This window comes from Dermacentor variabilis, chromosome 2 (genome assembly GCF_050947875.1).
Source record: "Dermacentor variabilis isolate Ectoservices chromosome 2, ASM5094787v1, whole genome shotgun sequence".
NCBI lineage: Eukaryota > Metazoa > Arthropoda > Arachnida > Ixodida > Ixodidae > Dermacentor > Dermacentor variabilis.
The window spans coordinates 186,924,470-186,947,829 of record NC_134569.1 but is presented as its reverse complement, the minus strand read 5'-3'; the positions used below and the strand labels follow the sequence as shown (position 1 = coordinate 186,947,829).

General features: G+C 47.4%; 1 protein-coding gene across 1 annotated transcript; it reads left to right on the top strand.

Moving 5' to 3' along the window:
- The first annotated feature begins 21,407 nt into the window (after nt 1-21,407).
- Nucleotides 21,408-22,529, top strand: LOC142571106 (uncharacterized). The gene has a single exon (XM_075679395.1). It carries the CDS (start codon nt 21,615-21,617, stop codon nt 22,452-22,454), a length of 840 nt encoding a protein of 279 aa, XP_075535510.1. The 5' UTR covers nt 21,408-21,614; the 3' UTR covers nt 22,455-22,529.
- Nucleotides 22,530-23,360: the final 831 nt, after the last annotated feature.

Genomic DNA, 23,360 nt, shown 5'->3' with positions numbered 1-23,360 from the left:
AGGTATACGGCACAGGCTTTCCCACAGTCGGTGGCATTGTGCTCCTGCTAATCATGGGTGTATGGTTGTACATAGATTTTGACCTTTGCGCACATGGCAACGCTTTCTGCTCGTGAGTCAGTGTGCTGTTCACAAACGATTTCAATATAACCATCGACTTGAAACAATACATTTTACTTTATTTATCTGGTTTATTATTTATTCATATTATTACTATTAGGGACGGAGTTCTTTAAGCCTGCTTCACCTCCTCCCCGGGTCGGCCCGGTATTGCATTACCTCTGGGATCGGCCCACGCTCACCATTTTTATGGTAGACGCACGGACATGAAAAATACATGGAACCCTAGCAATATACAGCTTCCCTGTAAAAGAAGTACGTGCAACTGGGTACGCTTTATTGCAGAACGCACACGCGCGGACTTGCCGTGTGTAAGTTACCACAAGCGCTAACTTTACGGTTCGCACTTTTGGTTGTAAGCGTTAAGTCACTGAGCAAATAATAATTCACCAATCAACTGAGAATAGCGGTTTATGCATTCACTCGTCACATCGTCTGCTAGCGGAAAGAGAAGCCAAAAGCCGCTCAGTGGTTGCACGGTCACGTGTTCAAAGACAGCTGCATCCAGCGGTAAATCACCTATAAGTAAAAAAGCAGTCGCACATGATGCGTTCGTTAGATTTAAACAGAAAACAAAATGCTTCACTAATTACCTTCTTGCAGTTTGCTTGCGGCATCTGGGCTGGAATTTGATCGGGCTTGTTAAGTTTGTTCATGTGGCCTGACGTCCCCAAAGGAGATAGACATTGGGAGGCATGGCAGTTCGATAAACGGCCTAGTATTTCTTCGAGTACATCCAAAGACCGATAGAAGAATGTTTTATGGCGAAGAGCAGTTAAGTTATACAGCATGCGCTTCCGCATGAACCGAAAGTGTCGTCGCGAATGCTTACCAGCATCTGCCAGAGACTAGTTAACAGTTTATCATAAAAGGAGGATGCCGGTGCATTTTAGGGGAAATAAATAAACGTAGAAAAATCTTGGTGACATTTTTGTCTACAAAATGTTTTAAATACGACAATGTATTATATGATCCACGACCTCCCACTGATGCTTTGGTGCTGCGCATTTCCGTGAAATTCAATATGGGCGAACTTTGTCATTCTACACTTACCAACTACGTCCTTCGCTAAATGAAATAATTCGACAGTCTAAGGTGATCTAGTGGTGTTATTTAGTCTCCCTTTAACCGTCATTAAATATTTGCAGCTTAACACCAATGGAAGCGAGACCCGAGGGGGCGATAAACGGTGTTAAAGCAATGGAAACCGCTCACAAATTCAACCTCATTGCACACTTCGGAGCTATCCCTTTCGACCTCGCCCGTATTTTTGCTCGAAAATAAAATTCTTGAAGTGATGTTATGAGATTTGCGCGCTCGGTTGCGTACCATGCCCTCGATGAGAATTCCCGCAGCTGTGTTCTATACTTTTCTGGTTCTGCACACATAAGCACTGCTCAGCTGCACCACCATTGTTGCCCTTTGTCGTCTCCGCCATTGTAGCCAGCGCGTTCTGAACATAGTAATTCAGGAATTCGCCCTCGGTTCTCAACATGTATTGCCCTTAAACAGAAACGCATATGTACAGAAACGATCTTGTCTAAGTGCCGAAGACAGCCCGTTTAACACAATGCGGCTACCAGCCTGCGCCGCGATCCGGCCTTTCGGACGAAAAATCCTTTAAGCACACGAACCAGGCAATGGCGCATTGCAGAGAACGGAGACCTTCTTCTAATGAGCGCGAATAATAATAGCTGCAGGGCCCAACGAATGACAGGAGCAGCCTGGGGCCCTCATACCTGCGCGAATCCCTCTACACGGAGCTGAACACGACAGGGCCGTGTGTGTTCTGCGGCGCGGCGCTGCTGATCGCGATGGCCATGGCGCTCATCTTCTTCCTGTTCAAGTCGACTGAGATGGTCGCCGCCATGGAGAGGACCACGACCACGACCGATGCGCAAACCACCCGGCCTACAAAGGGGCGCGCGATGAGCGAGGCGACGACGTTTGCTCATAATAGAGAGGTGTCGCCACGCGGGAAGGTCCCGTGGGCGATAGATGAGGGTGCCTCGTCGTCGGAGAAAGAGGTCGACGATACGCAAGCGTCGATCACGACTACCATTGATGGTGACGGTGACGAAGCACAAGCTCTGGCCGTATAAGCTGAAATGATTCCTCGCTTTATAAAACACTCCAGCGCATGTACGCCAATATATTGAAAGCAAATTAATAAGTCAGCAGCAATACGGCAGCGTTAAACACATGCATGGTCAATACGCCTGTCAACGTTCTTGCTAGGAGAAATTGATATTTTGTGCATTAGATTGAAAGGAAGCCAAATGGGCAGAGCTTTGGCTATATGTCGATGAGTAATTTGCAGCAAAAAAACATTGACGTTTGACCGCAGTTGCGCTGTCCACATTGCCAACGCACATGTTGGAGTCCACCTGAAAAGAACCTTTTGTGAAGCGTCAATACAGTGCTTCCCAACCAACAACGATGCGTACACTTTTGTTTAATTTTGTTTAGTTTCATGCTACGTGACGTGTACATGTAATGTTTATGTTTATCAAGCACAAAAGTCACAACTTCATTGTCACGCAATTTTTGTGTTTCTGCCCAACATCGCTCACAAGCTATGATGAAATGCAAACTTGAAATAAAGCGCATTCACAGACGTAAACTTGCACGTTGCTTTGTCACTAGTTGAAATACGATGTATGAATCCTGTCGAGTGAGATATAGTGATGGCACATGTATGCATAGTAACGTAGGACACATATGAAGCAACATTTATGAATTTTGTACCTCGTGTGTAACAGTGGCGCTTACTCATTATGGAGGATTGGCCACTTATGGCCACACCTCCGGTGGCAAATACTGAATTTTAAGTCAGAAAAAAATAAAAGAAAACAAGATATCCATCAAACAGGAATGAACATTCTAGTAACAGCTCAGTGTGCTTAAGCGACAACTCTGAGCCGACATTGCATATTAAGGTGTTATGTACGGACCGTAGTTGCAGAGGCCAATTCTGAAAGATTGGTCAAGAACGGCCGGATAGTGACACATAGTGAGTGGCTAAAGTAAAAGGAAATGTTAGTCAAATAATCCGGTAAAGATGATTTACCATTCGATTAACAGATCGGTGTGTTTGAGATATTCTTGTGAGCCGACATTGTAAGTTCATATCTTATGCACCGAAGTATGCTTTTGTTATGCAGAACTAACTTACGCACACTCGATCAGTATGTCATTTTATATGGTCCGCTGAAAAAGTTCCTGGCAGGACAGCCAATCCCGTGCAATGATGAAGCCAAAACGGCAATCGAACGGTGGTTCCACAGTAAGCTGGGCAACTTCTACCACAGGAGCATTCCAAATTTAGTGCAGCGATGGGACAAATGCCTGAACCGGTGTGGGGACTATGTGGAAATATGCTGTAAGGTATGTAGAACAATACGTCTATTTGTACCTTATTTTGGCTAATGAAAAAATAGGGGCAAAGACTATCTGATTCTCCCTCGTAGGAAGAACGCGATGACCACGAGCAGCATCGTTTAGAACTTCAGGGTCTTGTCGGCTTTGTAGCCTTGCGCCGGCCTCGCGTACCAGTACTGCGGCATGCTCACAGCGGGCCCGACGTGTGCGTCTGATTTGCGCTTTCAAACCTCAGGGTTTAAAGGCATCGTCCTTAGCCTTAACCATCTGTTTCCGTAATGCCACGTCTCGGCGCCTTGGCGTTGAGCTGCAGCGTGTGCAGCACCCATATGAGCACGTAGCCGCCTGCGTCGAGACCCAGAAGAAGTCATGGCGCTTATGCCGGCCCTGCTTGCGTCAGTGCAATCAGCGTTTCACAGCAGTTTCTCAGCTGGCGTTCTGGTAATTAACAGGCGAATGCATGTTTGCGCGATGCGAGGACGCGACCAACGCACTGCTTTTTAACGCGATAGCGTTAAGGAGCTCGTGTCGCAGAAAAGCCGGTGTCGTCGGCGTCGGTGTCGGCGTCGGTGTCCGCGTCGTTGGCCGTGAGCGATAAATCACGGCAGGCACTTCATAAATAAAAAGCAACTTCCAAGATGGGCTGTGTGGGAATCGAACCAGGGTCTCCGGAGTGTGAGACGGAGACGTTACCACTGAGCCACGAGTTCGATGCTTCAAAGCGGTATAAAAGCGCCTCTAGTGAACGCGGTGCTGCCTTAGAAACTAGCTGTTTCTAAGGCTCAGGCGTGCGTCGCTTGCTCAGGCGCACATTGCGTTGTCGCGCCGAACGCTGCGTTGCTCGACGCTCACCGCGTCCGATGCGGGGCGCGTAGTCGCTGCGCCGTAGCCCATTGTCTTACACCCCTTGGCGGGTCGACGGGAACGCTGTCGCGTTCCACTCTTGAAGGCGAAGCTTAAGCGTCCTCCAATTTTTCCTGTAGCTCACTCGTCCATCGTCAAGCGTGCGCTTGCGGCACTACTTGACTTTTGCAGTGCGACCCAACTAAAAGCGCGGCTCTGAGCCCCGCATTTTTTTTTGCCGCCTTCTCCTTCCCTGTCTCTATCTTTTTCTACCCACACCCCTTTCCCCGTGCAGTGCTGTTGAGGAGTCCTCCCGCGAGAGACACTTACGGCAATGCACTTATCTATTCGGTTCTCTTTAATGTCACTTCACACACAAACAGGGACACGGTGCTTCGCTGCAGAAGCCCCGCACCGACAGATACTACCATGATACGGCGTGTGGGAAAACGATGGCACAAGCTGGCAGTTTATGCATAGCTGAGATACAGTACGTTCCTGCAAGTAAAGCTGTCTAACCTGTGCACTTATACCACTGTCATGTGGGCAAAATTCAGCTGCTTCTGTACACTAACCTGGACCATTCGTACACGAACACGCCTAGACATATTTCGCCACCTGGCAGTCAAATTCTGACGCAACTGGAAAGTGTACAGATAACGTGAGTAATGATCCTCAGAAAAATCTAATAAAACTAAGGAAATCAATGTTTTCAGGGGCAATCATCGACTACGGCGCAATGTTTCATGGAGTGTTCGTATAAATGTTTTTGCGATAAAACGTGACAAGTGTCTCAACACGCTATAATAGGGACGTTACTCGTAATGTGCCCTAGCAGTGCAGCAGGCCTGCTGCATTTTACATACCATTAACAAAGCTTGGCCTGGTTTTGTGTTGGCCTGTGGGGCAGCGATGAAAAGGAACTGCATCGCTCTTGAAGATCCGTCTTAGTGGTCAAATAAGGCGACCAAACATTTTTGTTATTCAAAAGCACCAGGAGACAGGCCAGGAATGTACAGCCCACCGCATCTCAAAGCACGCTAAAGAAGGATGCAGTGTAACTAAGCATTCTGCACATACATCACTGCTACGGTAAGCTAATACAATACATACAACTTGATAAAACTGCAATAAATCAAAACATATAGACATGCAACCTATATTTTTTGTGCTAACAGGAACGAAGCTACAGAATTACAGAACTAAGTTCTGCAGGCTGCTGAATCATTTGACACTCTTACTAACTATACAGCATTTATTTCAACGAAACAGTCTCAAGCAGGTGAAAAGTTCAACTCACAAATGCACTCGCCAATTTTCAGTAAAGCGCATCAATGCAAACAAATAAAACTCAATAATTTCGGCATACAAGCTTGGCCATTAGGAGTTGTTTATGACTCAACTTGGTTATTAAAAGTGTGCATGAATTAAAGTGTTTAAAAATGCACTTTGGGTATCCAGAAAATTTAAGAATTCGCAGTGCGGCCGCTATGGAAGTTACCATGAAGCTTGCTGAGGCACATCGATTCAAAATTGGAAGTTACATGAGGCACATCAATGCAAAATTTGCAGAACAGTTCACATATGTTGGCCACTTTAAGTTAACAGAGCCTCTCTTTAGGCCATATTTAGACGTTAGACGCACTAGAACGAATTATGCTAAAGATTTCACAACTACATTGGGTATTCACGAAATTACTTGAGACTAGTTCAGTGGTCATACATTGACAGAAACAGTTGCTGTATGATCATCCATCTATATAGCAAATTCGCTCTGTACCCATAACAAATTCTGGGAAAGGCCACGAGAGCAAACAATAACCCTTTCGTGTAGTGACGAGACGAGTTCAGTTGAGATACTATTTTGCGGTGGTAAGACACAGCCTTTATACACTTTTCTCATTATCCCTCAAGAGAAAAGTGTATAACAGCTGTGTCTTACCAGTACTCACGTACGGGGCAGAAACCTGGAGGCTTGCGAAAAGAGTTCTACTTAGTTGAGGACGATGCAAAGAGCTATCGAAAGAAGAATGATGGGTGTAACGTTAAGGGATAAAAAAAGAGCAGATTGGGTGAGGGAACAAACACGTGGTAATGACATCTTATTTGAAATCAAGAAAAAGAAATGGGCATGGGCAGGAGATGTAACGAGGAGGCATGATAGCCGATGGTCATTAAGGGTGACGGACTGGATTCCAAGGGAAGGGAAGAATAGCAGGGGGCGGCAGAAAGTTAGGTGGGCGGATGAGATTAAGAAGTTTGCAGGGACAACATGGCCACAATTAGTACATGACCGGGGTAGTTGGCGAAGTATGGGAGAGGCCTTTGCCCTGCAGTGGGCGTAACCAGGCTGATGATGATAAATATCTTGCAGATACACCTCGACCAGTATTATAACTTTAAGAGCCCTCTGCAAGAATGGCGGGTACAAAGGAAGTTAGTAGGAGGCATACTGAGGGCTGGCTCACTTCAGTGGTCGCAAGCACGTAAATGCAATGTATGCTGGAAAGATCAGAGGTGTATTAGCCATAAGGGAAGCTGCCGCTGACTTTCTTTTGGCCTGCTTCAGTGTTGCCACACAGTAACTTTAATAAATATTTCATAGATACACTGGGAATTCATAAAATTAATAAAGGATCGCTTAATCAGTTGCATACACGAACGTTATGAGGATTACTGGAGTTAGGAAGATTACTGGATAGTTCACAGGTACAAAAGCAGTTACAAGACACTTACTTCAGCACAAAACCAAACTGATTTCACAGGTACTAGAAGTTACAAGATGCTTACTGTACTTGAGTGGCCACACACACAAATTCACCATAGGGGTTTACAGGCTCGAAGGCCTCTAAGCAAGTAAACAGAAGCTGAATGTGACCTTTCCGTCGTCGCAGTCAAATATTGCTGAAGCCGTCACAGCTAACTTGGCGGCTACACAAGTAACTAAAGGGTTGCAGCATGCTCGCTTCAGCAGTCACAGTCACAAAAATGCACTGTGCGAGTTCACTCGTACTAAAGGTTAACAGAGTATTTGTGCGGGCTTGCTTCAGTGGTCACAGGCAAACACAAGTGAATCCGAAGAATTCACTCGTGTTAGACAGCCTCGATGGAAGTTAGCTCTTGCAGAGCGTAGCTGTTCTTCCATGGCAGCAGATACAAATACCTCGGAAAGGTCACAGGTACCTGGCCGAATAGACATTTTGCTAAGGCGTGCTGCAGACTCGTATAAGCGGTTGTATACAGTTACATTGCAGTTCACATGTAGTAAGAAATTTAGTGGTGCATTTCTGTGGACTTGCTTGAACAGTCAGAGAGACGAAAATTAATACAGAGTTTACAGGTACGTCGGCCCATAAGGAAGTTACCACACGCTGGGTGCAGCCTTTCATCCGTAGTTGCAGATGCAGAAGACATCACGGGTACGCTACACAATTTACTCGTCATCCTGCAGGATCGGTTCCAGTGGTCGCAGACGCGGAAATTCACTGTTGATCACAGGTACTAAGAAAATTAGCAGATTTCTGTGGGCTTGCTTTTCTGCTGATCATCAGCGAAGAATGATGTCCACCCAAAGTGATACCAGGCTGATGGCAGGAACAAGCATGGCTGTAAAGCATTCGTAAAGAATGTGTTAGAAATATGTGCGAAAATTTCTCTCCACCATGCGTATGTTAAGAACCTTCACTTTTAACAGCAATTTACTGGTTTCGACAGCAACTTTGCTTCTTTGTGGCTTTATACAACCTTGCTGAGCTACATTAATCAAAAAACAAGTAATAATTTCAACTCCGTGCAACGATAACAGGAATTCTCCTAGTGTCTATGTCAGCATAGACAAACGAGCTGACAACAGTAAAAAATGTCGCAATTTTGCCTGAAAAGCTAAGCAGTGATTGCGAAAGCAAATAACCTGACAGCTATAATTAAGCAGCTGCCCGTGTCATTGCCAGTGTACATTACAGCAAAGCTTCGCTTCCTTGTTAACTGAACAAACTTGGTGTCGTGCGCAAAGCCAGACAAGAACACACCTCACTAGAAGGTAAACTCGCTCTAGGAACGCTGGCATTACGAAGCGAGGCTGCAGCGACAAGTGATTGCTTCTTGCTGCTTCCAGCCACAATGCGTTCCCAGAGCCAAGTTTAGGCGACCTCCGACACTACAGCTGTGCGAGCACAGCCGCCGACGAAGCCACAACCCACCGCTAGCACGTCCGCATCAGCGCAATTTGGTCAGGAGAGTCCCTACAATTTCTATCGCAATAATAAAAAGAAAATTAGGCGAACGTCGACAATTACCTTCACTAAGAATACAAAGACAATATGGGGATTCAACAGTCTCGTAATCTTGTCCAGCGCGTTGCGCACACATGTCGGGACGTACGCTGGCCCAAATGATAGAAAATGCAAAAGGAAAGAACACTGAAGCAGCACGGTTGGCCAGCCGCCCTGCGTGAGAGGTGCTGCCAATGAAACACAAATGCCTACAATCGTTCCGTTATTCGACCCACCCGCGGCTTTACGATTGCTCTTGCAATCGCGGTGACAGTGAGAAGAACTTTATTAGAGTGTCCTGAGGAACTTGATTGGGGGGAACCGAAGGCTCCGCAATCAAGTTGGTGGCTCCGCCCACGACGGGACAGGGAGGTGGTGACTCTGCGCGACGTCGCGGGCCCTCTGGATGGCCTGTAGTTGGTTTGTGAAATCCGAGCTCTTCAGCAAGGCGTCCCACTTGGACTTGCATTGAAAGTCGGATCCCGCGTTGTACGGGCACAGCCAGAGCATGTGGTCGAAGGAGCAGCACGCGTGACCACATTTGGATCACAACTGCGGGATGTTGGGGTCTGTCCAACTACGCGCTCTGGGGGTGAGGTAGGATCTCGTCTGTAAAAGCCTGAAAGTAACAGCGTGAGCCCTGTTCAGTTTCGGGCTGGGAGGAGGGAATTTCCTCCTGCTGTGTCTTTAATGCGACATAATTTCGTGAAAGGTGGTAAGATGATCTTTGAAGGGGTAATTCTGTGGGAAAGCCGGACCGTTAGCTCGGGCGCGGTTCGTGAATTCACGCGCAAGGCAGTTGGCTCACTCGTTAGGGTTGCAACCTGCTTGGTTAGTTACGTCATTCATGCGGGCCAGGAACTACGCTATGGTATGACCTCCAGTTTCATCTCCCGTAGTAATACGAAACGATCTGTTGACGATGTCCGCTGCGTGCTTAGAAACTAGAGCAGACGAGAAAGCCCTGACCGCCGTGCGCGAGTCGGAGAAAACGGTCGCCGGGCCATTTGCGGCTTGAAGAGCCAAGGCTCGCGGTTTCCTCAGCCTCGTTCGCGTGCTTTGCGTAGATTGACGCGGCGCTGATAAGTGTTCCGCGCGCGTAAACGACCGTGAGTGCAAACCTGTCTTCGCTGCCATATTTGGCTGCGTCGTCGAAGAATGCATCTGCTCCGTAAGGATGGATTCGCTGAAGGATGGTTCTAGCCCGAGCTCTTCTGCGACCTTCGTTATATATTGGGTGGATGTTCCTCGGTACGGGCTCAGCCTTTATACCTTCCCGGGCTAATTTAGACAGGGGGTGTCTGTCGAGCGGTGCCTGTATAGGAAGTACACCAGCTTCTTCAAGAATCTTAATTCCCGGCTTAGTTAACGAAAGCCTGGAGATCTGTGCAATAAAGTCTGCTTCAATTAATTCGTCTGTGGTATCGTGAATTCCGAGTTCAAGTAATTTTACCGTGCTGGCGGATTGTGTAATACCGAGTATTCTTTTGACGCCGGACCGGATGAGCGTGCCTAGTTTGTTATTTTCGATTTTGCTCCATTTGAGGTGCGGTGCCGTGTAAGTAGTATGACTGATGAAAAAAGCTTGGAAGACCCTGAGTAGGTTGTCCTCCTTGAGTCCCCCCACCTTTTGCTTGCGATTCTAATGATGAGCCTTAGTATATTTTTCGCTTGCGCGCCTAGCTTGTTTAGAGCTTCTGCATTACACCCTTTGGCGTTGATTAAAGGTCCTAAAATTTTTATGGAGTTCACCCTCGAGATGGGGTGCCCTTCTCGTGTTGTAATTTTGACTGGCAGCGCTTCCAGAGGCTCGAGGTTCCTAACGCCCTGCCTCGACTGTCTGCAGAGTAGGAATTCTGAATTCGGTAAGAAATTCTTCCGTTACAGCTATGGCCGCCTGGAGAGATTGCTCTAGATCGGTCAGAGATCCCTCCGGAGACCAGATTGTAAAATCGTCTGCATAGATTGCGTGGCCTATTTTAGGGAGTGCGGCCAGCCTTTCGGAGAGTTTGTGCAAGGCGATATTAAATAGTAGTGGGTATAGGACCGAGCCCTGAGGGGTTCCGCAGTTGCCCAGTTCGTAAGGACAGCCCGAGATAGTGCCCAGTCGAAGGAAAGCTTTCTTTTCCGATAGGAACGAGAGAATGAAATTAAAGAATTTCCGCCCCAGGTAGAGATTGGAAATTTCGTTCAAGATGTGTTCGTGAGCCACCTTATCAAAGGCCTTAGCGAGGTCGAGTGCAATGATACCTCGTACGTCCCGCGTCTCGTTGTCGAATATGGATCTTTTCAGGAGGAGCATTGCGTCCTGTGTGGAGAGTCCCCTTCTCAAACCAATCTAAACCCCATCTAAAGCCAATTGCAATCGCGGTGACGCAAAGAAAACTCAAACGGTGGACGAAGCTTAAACGACACGGTAAATCACCTGACAGAAATTTAAATTAACAGTCAACAGAGACAAACGTTCTCCCTTACTAAAAAATAAATTATTGGGTTTTACGCCTCGGAAATACGAGCTGATTATCAGACACAACATAGTGGGGGACTGCGAAATAATTTGGCCCACCTAGGGATCATAAGGTGCACCTAAATCTAAGTACACGGGTGTTTTCGCATTTCGCCTCCATCAAAATGCGGGCGCCGTGGCCGGGACTCCATTACTGAAGATACGACAACTGCGAAGGAACGATAGTCTAATGAGCGTAAAAGTTTCGATCGTTACAGACAGCTGAGACGTAAGCTTGACCTCACTATCATACTAGCATGCACCCGAGAACGTGTAAATAAGCAGCATTTTCACAATCACCCAAATGTTTCATTGTCTCCAGAAAGGCAAGTGGACGCGTCATTCTTTGGCACGAGCAGCATACCGGCCTAGAAGTAACGTGAGAATTTAGCACCTTGGCCAGCCAACCATCACGTGCAGAAAGCGCTCGGATCGCGATACAAATATACCTGCAGAAGTTTAGTTATACAAACCATACATTTTGTTTTTTTTGCGATTACTCCGCAATCGCATGGTTACGCAAGGGAGACTCAAACAACAGACGAAGCTTAAGCACACGCTGAACTAGCGAAGTCGCGTGACAGAAATTTAACTAACCCCATTAATGAATATATGACAGCGTGCAAACGATCAATAGTCTAATAAGTAGCGTAGACGTTTCGATCATAACAGGCTGCCGAGACGTAAGCTTGACCTCACAATCATACTAGCGTGCACCCGATAACGTCTAAATGAGCAGTAGTTCACACGAAGTCGCCCAACAGTTTTGTTATTCCCAGAAACGAACCTGCACGGCATTGTATGACAAAAACGCGTGAGAAAATTCAGTGGCGCTGGCGGCTAACCATCACGTGCAACAAGTACTGCGATCGCGATACAAGTGCCCAAAAATGTTACGTCGACCGTACACCGTTTTATGATCGCTCTCGCAGTCGCGGTCACGCAAAGAAAACTCCAACGGCCGACGAAGCTCAAGTGGCACGGTTAATCAGTGAGGGCGGGCGCGGGACACAAATTTAGCAGCCAACAATGATCGACAAACGCTCCCCATTACCGATACTAAACAATACGACCTAGTGCGAACGAGCTATAGTCTAAGTAGAGTAAATGTTTCGATCTTTACATGAAGCCGAGATCCAAGCTTCATGTTACTACCATCATAATAGAATGCATTGGACCACATGCAAATAGGCAGCAGCACAACAAGTCGCCCAAAGGTTTCATTATTTCGAAAAATGTGCATGACAGTGTTTGATACGACTTTACCAGTCATAACGATAAGCGTTTTCAATTTAGCAGTGCGGCCAGCCGATCAACTATCACGTGCAATAACTGCTCCGATACTGATACAGATGCCTACATCTGTGTTCTACGTCCCAAGTTCACGTACAAACACACCCGCTTATTCCTTCATTCCAACGACAGTGACAAGCCGTTCCATCACACTTCCAAACCACAATTTCCATTTACGGCATGCAGTCTCACTCCTCTTTGTAACGCCCAACGTGACGTTCAGAGTACTGAATAGAAAAATAAAGAAAATTCAGTTAATACATCCCTACGCAATTATTACGACTGCTCTCGCGATCGTTACGCAAACAAAACGGCTATGGCAGACGAAGCTTAAGCGACACGATTAAGCACTATGAGCGCGCGGCATAGTCAACTGTGACAAATTTTGAGAAATAAAAAAAATAATTCAACCACTCGCGAACGAGCTAATCAGCGCACACGTTTCGTCGTTACAGACCTGAAACGTGAAGTTGGCCTTAACACCATACTAGCATGCATCTAGGGGGGGGGGGGGGGGGGGTTACTAGCAGAAGTCTAACAAGTCGCCCAAAGGTTTCATTATTACAACGTGCACGACACTGCTAGCCAAAAACAATGCCTGCCTTCAATACACACGTGGTTAAATTCAGCAGCGCGACTGGCCGTCAGGAGCAGCAAATTCTCTGATCGCGATCCAAACGCCAACAAAGTTCTATTATTCCGAACGTACGCAGTCTTACGATTACTTTGGCAATCGCGCTTACGCAAACAAAACGCCAACGACACACGTATCGCAGTTTAAGCGACACGGTTACCACTACGAAGGCGTGAAAGAAACAGTCAACCAAGAAAAGGTTTCACTGTTAAGTACTAAACAAAATACGACCACGTCCGAACGAGCAATTAAGCCGGCGCAAACGTTGCGCTCGTCAAAGGCAGCGCAGGAATAAACTTCACTTGATGTCGCCACCATACTAGCATCCGATAGCGTGTAAGTAAGCAGAAGTCTAACAAGTCGCCCAACAGTTTCTTTATTCCAAGAAATGCGCATGGAACCATTTGGCACTAAAAATATAGCAGCCCTCAGGACAGGTGTATTAAAATTCAGCAGCGCGGCCGGCCATAATGTGCAGCAGGTACCCTGACCGCGACACAAATGCGTACAAAATTTCAGCTGTTCCAACCCTACGCAGTTGTACAATTGCTCTCTAAATCGCGGTTACGCAAACAAAGAGCAAACGAAGCTCAAGCAAGTCTATTCCGGACAGTGCGTGTCGTATAGGTGCCATGAAGATGGAGCTCTAAATTGCAGGACGAAGACGTTAATCTCGAAATGACAAACGCGTATCGCGACGACGCCCGCCCATCCTGCGGGCAGACCTCCACTCTAGCGCACATGCTCTCGGAGTGCGGGTCGACATACCCCAAGTTCGCCAAGGAGGAGTGGGACTCGTTTCTGCGTAGCCCCGCTCTAGAAAAACAAATCCTGGCTGTCTGCAGTGCCCGCGACCGGGCTGGTCGGCTGGACCTGCAGGTCCCGACGTGGGACTAGCCGGGTGCGCGACAAGTTCACGTCCTCACCGGACTTGCAAAAAAGTTTTTCTATTCACTCACTCACTCACATATATATATATATATATATATATATATATATATATATATATATATATATATATATATATATATATATGTGTATATATATATGTATATATATATATATATATATATATAAGGCATAAAATATTGCTACGGTATAGTATTTCCGATGACGAAGAGGCGAGCAATAAGAAGACTACAACGACGATTGGAGGCTTGCGCGGGCTGTTGCCTCTTGGCCAAGTGCAGTGCATTACGTTGTACATATGCTTGTATATAGCTTTTCATCTGCGTCTTCTTACGTAACATATCTGGTGGAGATTGATGTTCCCTGTACCTGGTCGCGGAGCTTCGCAGTGGACGGTACGTCGAGCCTTCCTTCATGGCTCCCGGCGATGACAACTCGACTCAGCCGCCTCCGACACCTGCTGCCACTTCGACGACCTGCATCACTCTCCCTGCTCCTCGTGATCCTGGCGTATTCTCGGATAAAGGTGGGGTAGACGTCGAGGACTGGATCAGCCTGTACGACCACGTCAGCCGCAATAACCGGTGGGACCCTACAATCATGCTCGGCAACGTAGTCTTTTACCTCAGTGGCACACCTCGAGTTTGGTTTCGGATTCACGAAGATGATCTCACCGGTTGGGATTCGCTCAAGCAAAAGCTCCGAGACTTCTTCGGCAACCCCTACGGTCACCAACTTGCCGCACAGAAGGCGCTTTCCGGCCGTGTGCAGTCGTCAACAGAGCCCTACGTCACGTACATTCAGGACGTCTTGGCTCTGTGCCGCAAAGTTGACACACACATGGCTGAGTCAGACAAGGTATCCCACATCCTCAAAGGCATCGCCGATGACGCCTTCAACTTGCTCGTATTCAACAACGTCGCGACGGTGGATGCAGTTATAGGAGACGGCCGCCGCCTGGATCTCGCTAACAGCCGACGTATCGACTAGCAGTTTGCCCCTTTGCCCAACACCCCAGTGACATCTTCCTGTGCCGAGGCTCCTCGCCCCAACAACACTGGCGATATTATCAGGATCGTCCGGCGTGAGATTGAGGTCGCCTATCCGGCTGCCTTCGATTTCAGCCCCACTAACGCACCTGCAGTCACGATTTCCCTGATTCAGGCAGTTGTCCGCCAGGAGTTCGAAAACACAGGTCTTCACTCCATCTGCTCGGCTCATCGCCATGATACACACCCGGCTTCTTCGATTCCGCCCCGTCCCGCATCTTCTTACCCACCACGTTTCCTCAACCCATCTGAATGGCGCACTGCTGACGACAAGCCTATTTGTTTTCACTGCCATCGAATCGGGCATATTTCTCGGCACTGTCGCAGTCGCTAGGTTTTCCCGACCCGGTCTGCTTATACTGCCTACTAGTACTCGCCCTTCAGGTGGCCCTTCTCGTCCCTATGCTCCACGCTCCAATAATGCCGCCACTGATTCTCCTGCGCCGAACCGCCCCTATTCACGTTCACCTTCGCCCCAACGACGGCAATCTCGCTCTCCCCAGCCCCGTCGCTCCTTTACGCCGACTCCCTTCGCACGCTGCTCCCAGTCGGAAAAATAGATGATGCAGCGCCTCGAGGTCACGCTGCATTGCACTATACGCCGCCAAATTCTCTACTGACATTGCCCACTCATCTGGACCTTCTTGACGTGCAAGTCGACGGTGTTTATGTATCTGCTCTTACAGACACTGGGGCGCGTTTGTCGGTAATGAGCGCTGACCTTCGTAACCACCTGAAGAAAATAATCACGCCCACCACGACGCCTGTTGTCTGTGCCGCCGATGGCGGAACAGCGCCAGTAATTGGTATGTGTACCGCCTGCGTCTCCTTCACCGATCGCTCAACAATCGTGCTATTCACAGTCATCGCCCGCTGTCCCCACGACAACATCCGTGGCTTAGACTTCCTCTCCGCACATTCTGCTCTGATTGATTGTTACGCCAGTACTCTCCCCGCCTTGACCTGCCTGTTTTGGATCCCGCTGAACCACACCCCAGTCGCCTCAGTTCCGTCGACTTCTTTCGCTTGCCGCCTTCGGCACTGACTTACGTTGACTTAGTGTCATCCCCACCAGTGCCCGACGGTCACTACATCGCGGCTCCTATGCAAGACGTCCTCCTTACACACGGGATACAGTACCTCATACAGTTTTAACGCGATAGCGTTAAGGAGCTCGTGTCGCAGAAAAGCCGGTGTCGTCGGTGTCGGTGTCGGCGTCCGTGGCGTTGGCCGTGAGCGATAAATCACGGCAGGCACTTCATAAAAAAAGCAAGTTCCGAGATGGGCTTGGTGGGAATCGAACCAGGGCCTCCGGAGTGTGAGACGGAGACGTTACCACTGAGCCACTATTTTTTTTTTTGTCTCACTAACGGAGACTATAAGATAATGATGAAAATCTTAGCAAAGAGGTATCAGACTGTCATTGCGAATCTTGTGGGGCCGCATCAAACGTGTGGCATTAAAGGCCGAACTATCTTCTCAAACATACACGTAGCACGCAGTATCCTCGAATGTTGCGATGCCATGGGTGCACGAGTGGCAATGCTCCAAATTGATCTCGAGAAAGCGTTTGACCGGGTGCCTCATGACATACTTTTGTGCATTCTAGATTATGTGAATTTGGGTAGAATAATTAGAGAGGGGGTTGCCATGGCGTACCGGGACTGCTCGACGCGGCTCATTGTCAACAAGGTGGTGGGAGCGCGAATCCAAGTTAAGCGGTCGGTGCGTCAGGGCTGCCCTCTCTCGCCCCTGTTGTTTTGCTTGTATATAGAGTCGTTTTGTTTGAGTGTCATGGAGAATGACTGTGTCCGCGGGTTTAAACTGCACGAGGTCGAAGTCCGCCTGTTGGCTTATGCACACGATATTGCTGTGTTCTGCACTGATTTGGACAGTATAACACAGGCTGTCAAATGTGTTAAAAGTTTTTGTGCTGTGAGCGGCAGCGCGGTAAACTGGGGTAAGTGCCTGGGATTCTGGCACGGGGATTGGCGGGCGACCCCAGACACTTTTGCCAACATGAGTTTCGTTACGACTCCGGTGAAATACTTGGGTGTTCCCCTTCAGTGCTACAAAGACAGTGAGTCGTACTGGAGGAGTGAAGTGGATAAGCTGCGGGACACAGTAAACAAATGGAATGGCTGGAATTGGTCTATGTTTTCCAGAGCCACAATTTGCAACATATTTTTAGTCAGCAAACTTTGGTACATCCTCCAAGTCTTGCATTGCTCAAGGGTAAACATCCAAAAAATTCACCGGGTGTTCGCAGTGTTTGTGTGGGCATCGTCTTGGGAGAGATCAAGTCGCACCAATTTGTTTCTTCGAGTTCGAAATGGAGGACTTGGATTGTCACATTTGTTTTTGAGACAGGTAGTCAATCGTTTTTTTTTCTTCAGGGATGCAAAAAACCCGTTTTTATACACTGTCTGCCAACTTCGCCTGGGCAAGCACTTGCCCGAAATGGTTGTCTCAGCGGGCAGTTTGCCAGGGGCTGTTTATGGTTTTCTACGTGAAGTTGTGGCTTCATGCAGGTTTTTGTCAGCGCGTTTTTCACTTCAATATTTGAGTGACGTTAACCGGAAAAAACTGTACAGGGACCTGTGTGATGTTGTTCTTCCCGTGCCTTTATATCGGTCTCTCTACAGAGCTAGCCATGGGCACAATGTTCTGAAGCGCGTTAAGGCGATGCTAGTACCGTCAGGCGCTAAGACGTTCTTTTTTGAATTGCACTCCGGAACGCTGACCGTCAAACCGTGGCTGGCTGAAAGAGGTTTCTTTGTTCCTTGGGGCACTCATTGTACAATTTGCAGGCAGGAGGAGACAATTGAACATGTTTTTCTGCATTGTTGGGATGCCGTTTTCCTCTGGGATGTGCTCCAGCGCACAATCAAAAAGGATTTCCCCCTAGATGCGTATGGGATTCGCTACTTGCCAATAGAAAGTGATGATGGTACCCCATTCGATGGGATCATGCTTATGGCCCTGCATAGCATTTGGAAATGTAGAATTGCGGTAAGGCATGCCGATCTCGATGCAAGAGCGGCTCGCCAGTATTTCAAAGAAAGCATACGGAACTTTGTAGAGGAACAAAAGTTGCTGGAGTGCATCCCAGAGTGGTTGCCACGAGTGGAATTATTATTGGCGATAAGGGAATTTTAGCACAAGCGCAGCCGCGCAAGTTCTGCGGTTGTTTTCAACATATTGTGAGTGTGCCTTTTGATTATTTGTGAATGTGAAATTTTTATCCGGGCCAACGACCGGCAATAAAGAAAAAAAAAACTGAGCCACGAGTTCGATGCTTCAAAGAGGTACAAAAGCGCCTCTAGTGAACGCGGTGTTGCCTTAGAAACGAGCTGTTTCTAAGGCTCAGGCGTGCGTCGCTTGCTCAGGCGCACATTTCGTTGTCGCGCCGAATGCTGCGTTGCTCGACGCTCACCGCGTCCGATGCGGGGCGCGTAGTCGCTGCGCCGTAGCCCAATACCCCTTGGCGGGTCGACGGGAACGCTATCGCGTTCCACTCTTGAAGGCGAAGCTTAAGCGTCCTCCAATTTTTTATCTATTACGGCGAATTGCGTCTCCCTGCCAGTGGTCAATTTTGGCTTGACGACACAACTGTTGCCATGGGGGATGTCTCTGACCCAGCTTTGCTCATTCGAGGATCAATAAGTAGCATCTATTGCAGTAGACGACAATTCAGCCGATCCTCCTCTACCATCGCAGTCGGCAAGTTGTACCATCGCCGACTTACAGAAAATGATTGCACCCGACAAGCCACCCGAGCCAGCGCCATCTAGAATTTTCAAGGCCTCCGCACTCCCGTCTTTCGGGGCTGTGACGTCACTACACTTGGCCCTAGCCGAAGCGGGCCTAGCTTTCTCGGCTTTCCGACAGGTGGCACTGACGGTCAACAGCGCGTTTTTTTTTCTTTCTACCTTTGTTGACCGCCGCATGTGCACGCTTACGCTTGGATGTTGTATTTCTTGAACTGTTTTGTGATCATAGTGCAGCACATCGCGTGCAGACTGCACGAATAGTCTTTTAAGTGAAGTGGTGGTGTGGGGAAGTTTCCAAACAACGTTGACACTGCTCGTAAAGCCGACGACCAAGCTGGAATCAGTGCGTTAGGCCTAAGCCTGCGGTGTGGTACGAAGGTCTCCAAGGTTTCTGCGTGCGTCGAAAGCAGCGATGGGTCGATGCTGTGTACCCAACTGCCGCGGAAATTACGATAAGGGTCCTAAAGTTAGACTCTTTTCGTTGCCGCGTGACGCTGCCCGCAGAAAGCAGTGGGTGAGAGCTATCCGTCGTGACGACGTCGACATCGGCACCTTACGCGATCCCAAGGTATGTAGTACATCCACATGTTCTCTTCCGTAGGCGCCAAGTTTTAAAGCAATGTCTATCGTTTCTTGAATCAATTCATTTTTTACGGAGATATTTTGTTTACTGTGTACAAATGGTGAAAAAGATTTCCTTTGGTTCCTGTGCTGCCTGCTAGCTTCGGGCTGAAATCGAGTTGAGCTAGTGGCATATTAATGAAATAGAGTTGGCTTCTGTTTGCATTTCTGGTAGAAATATTGGAATTTCGTATTTAATGTTTTGGCGAGTCACTTGTGCCTTCTGTACTCGTCTGGAGTGCTTATTGATGCTGAACCTCTGATCTTACAATCGGCACGGCCCTTCTTGGCTACTATTTGCTGACGAATCTATACGGCGCGTTATATATGAAAACAAAAATGCCGGTGGAGATGGTGAACGAACCCAAATCTTAATAATTCATATTTTCTTTTGCTGTGAAGGTTTGCGAGCTACATTTCAAGCCAGAGTTTCTCAAGGCCACCTCTAGCTCTACAGCTTCTGATGGGAGGACAGTGGAAGCACCAATGGGACTTACACGTCTGACACAAGAGGCTGTGCCAACCATTTTCCCCAATAGCCCTGCCAACCTATCACACTTTGCTCCAGTGCGTGATGCACCGGAAGACAAGCGAAGGCGCCTTGAAGCATCCCATCTGGATGAAGCCATGCAGTTATCACTGGCAGCACATGCTGAAGAAGAGCACAGGAACAAGCTGGCGTCCTATAATGATCTGCTTTCACGGCTTCCAGATGTACAGTTGTGCGATTTCTGGATGGTGAAGACTGTTCAAGACGCTGTGTTTTTTGTGCACATTGCAGGTGACTCAGGAGAACTAGAGGTGGAGCGCTCTGTTATAGTGAGTCACCTTATGATGGTTACGGCCTTCTGGAGGAAGGCAAAACTCTCTTCTGATGATGTAACTATGCCTAGCAAGCTAGATGATATGCGCACTCTTGAGTCTGTGTTAGAAAGTGTAAAAATGTTCAAAGCACCATCTATATGTCACGCAGATGAAAAAGTGAAAGCGTCTTTTCAGCTAGTGTGCTCACTTCTCGATGACATTGCGAACGAGGATCTTTTGCCACAAGAACAGTTAGAGACAGTTAAATTTTTAACGGAACAGTTGCGCTTGCTCCTTAAGGATAAAAGTGCTTTGAGGTATCCAGCAGAGCTTATGATATTTTCAAGCATCCTTTATACCATTTCCCCACATGACTATAGGTTCGTCCGCAGTACTAGCAAAATAACTTTGCCACACCCTTCTACAGTGATGAGGATTTGTGGCGAGTATCGTGCTAGTCCTGCGCACGAACAGACAGATGAACATTTCTTGAACTACATCAAAAGAAGGACAAATCATCTAAAGCAACATGAAAAAGTCGTCATTCTCATGATGGACGAAATTCACTTGACGCAGTACTTTAATTACAAAGGTGGCTCATTGACTGGCACAGCAGCAAACTGTTCTGATGCAGCAAAAACTGTTCATGTTTTCATGATTCAGAGTTTGCTATCAGGGCACAAGGATGTTGCACATATCTTGCCTGTTTTTAGTATCGAAGCAAGGCAGTTGCACGATGTCCTCAAAAAAGTTATCTTGGAGCTTGAGAAGGCAGGACTCACAGTTATTGCTGTCATAACAGACAACAATGCAATAAACAGAAAAGTGATGTCCATGTTTTCGCCGCATAACAGGTTGGATATTGTTTACCCTCACCCTGCTGACAAATCTAGGCCCCTATTTTATGTAGTGGATCCTGTTCATTTATTAAAATGTGTGAGAAACAATTGGCTTAATCAGAAAAGTCCTGGAACATGCATTTTCTATCCGGAGTTTTCAAGTGCATCATCATTAGTTCGCATTAATGGAGCTTCTTTTAAGGCACTCCGTGACATACATGAATTTGAAAGAAAAAGCCTATCAAAGTTTGGCTATGGGCTTACATACAAAGCTCTCCACCCATCCAACATAGAAAGACAGAACGTAAAACTAGCACTGAAAGTTCTCAATCCATTCGTTATTGAAGCCCTGAAGTCACTTGGAGGAAAACTTGGCCTGTCCTATGCTGAAGGAACGGCAGACTTTATCAGTGTGATACTAAAGTGGTGGCACATTGTCAACGTAAAAACGCCTCAGAAAGGCCGTCGGCTAAGATGTCCCTATCAAGAACCAGTGACGAGCTTGTATGGTGTGCAAGTGCAGTTCCTGAGTTCTTTTGTCAGCTGGTTAGATGTATGGAAAGAGGTGAAAATGGACACCGGTGCTCTGACAACTGATACGCGTGCTGCACTCAGGCTCACAACTTATTCCCTAATTGAGGTCTGCCGCTATTGCATTGACGAGCTTCACTTAGAGTATGTCTTGCTTGGCAAATTCCAAACTGACAGCCTCGAAGAAAGGTTTGGAAGATACCGTCGCCTTTGTGGGACAAACTATCATGTCTCCATACAGCAAATATATGAGGCGGAAGCGAAGCTAAGGCTGCAAGACTCGCTTATCTTCCCTGAAATGAGAGACATGTGGAAATCTAGCAGCAAAACATTAGATGCCAGCCGCCTCATAGAAGACTACAAGATAAAAATAACAGAAGAAGACATTAAAAGCAAGGAGTCGAGCTTGCCAGCTATTACATACATAGCAGGATTTTGTGCACATGCAGCTCTAAAAAAGATTCCTTGCACAGCTTGTGCAGAAAACCTTACCGCACAGGAAAAAGAAATGGAGCTGGATCGCAACATAATAATTGAGAACCTCTCCCGGGGTGGTTTGAAGTTCCCGAGGCCTGTAGTCATAGATGCCGTGCTGCGAATACAACTAGTTCTTGAGAAATTGACTACACAAGAAAATGTTGTGCAGTTTCATGCTTCCAGACATCAAAGGGAATTGCTGATTAGTTTGACACAAGAAGTAATGGACGATGAAGGATTCGATATCTGTTCTCAAGGTCATCATCCTGATGATGTCTATCAAAATATACTGTGCGCAGCAGCGAACACATTGCTTAAAAATTATGTCCAAATGAAGACAGACCTCTTAAACACTGAACTGTCAAAAAAGAAACAGCAAAGAAAGCTCAAAACGCTTTCGTAATGCAGACCAGCTTCAGACAGGTTGTTTGGTTCAAGGATTTGTTTGTATTGTTTGTAGTCAGTGTATTGTAGTGTGAGAGTCCTCACAGTGTTTGTGAGGACTCCCTTTTCGTTCTTCAGTGTGCATTTGAAGTAAATCTGTCAGGTTATTGTTCAGTGTTTTTTTAATCAGTTCTAGTATTGGAAAATAAGCCTTTTTTCCTTAACGCTACTGTCGCCCACTCTCTTTCTTGCATGACAGCATGACACCGTTAAATAATGGTTTTAACCGCGGGCCTGTAAATGGAACTTCATGTTGTTACGAGAAATAAACTGACACTAAATACTGGTCGTGCATTGAAATTCTTGGACGCTCCCATTTCACTTCGGTTCAAAGGCGAACGGGCGGTAGCAAGCAGGCGCACTCCGGCGGGGTCGGGCAAGGTACGTGACGTCACGGACGGAGCGCGCAGGCCTTGAAAAAATTCTAGGTGGCTTTGCCCGAGCACGCTCGTGACCTCTACCGCGTTCCGTTTTCCTACCACGGTATTTTTTACTTTAACGATCGCCCTGTGGCCCAAACTACAGCTGTTAAACATAGCATTAATACCGGTGATGCCCCTCCTATTCATCGCCGCCCGTATCGAGTGTCACTGGCTGAGCGTCATGTTATTCACACAGACAGCTGAAGAAGCCGCCCGGGCCCAGGGGCTCCGTCAATACCTTGTTTTCAAATAAAGTCCTTACTCACTCACTCACTCACGCAGAAGTTCGCAATATGCTTGCCAAGCACATTATAGAACTGTCACGTAGTCCATGGGCGTCACCTGTTGTAATGGTAAAAAAGAAGGGTGGCTCATAGCGCTTTTGCCTGGATTATCACCACCTAAAGAGGCTTACCAAAAAGGACGTGCATCCCCTACCTCGA

Excerpts from the sequence above, each read along its gene's own strand:
- LOC142571106 (XM_075679395.1), top strand. The coding sequence starts at position 21,615 with ATGGACACCGGTGCTCTGACAACTGATACGCGTGCTGCACTCAGGCTC.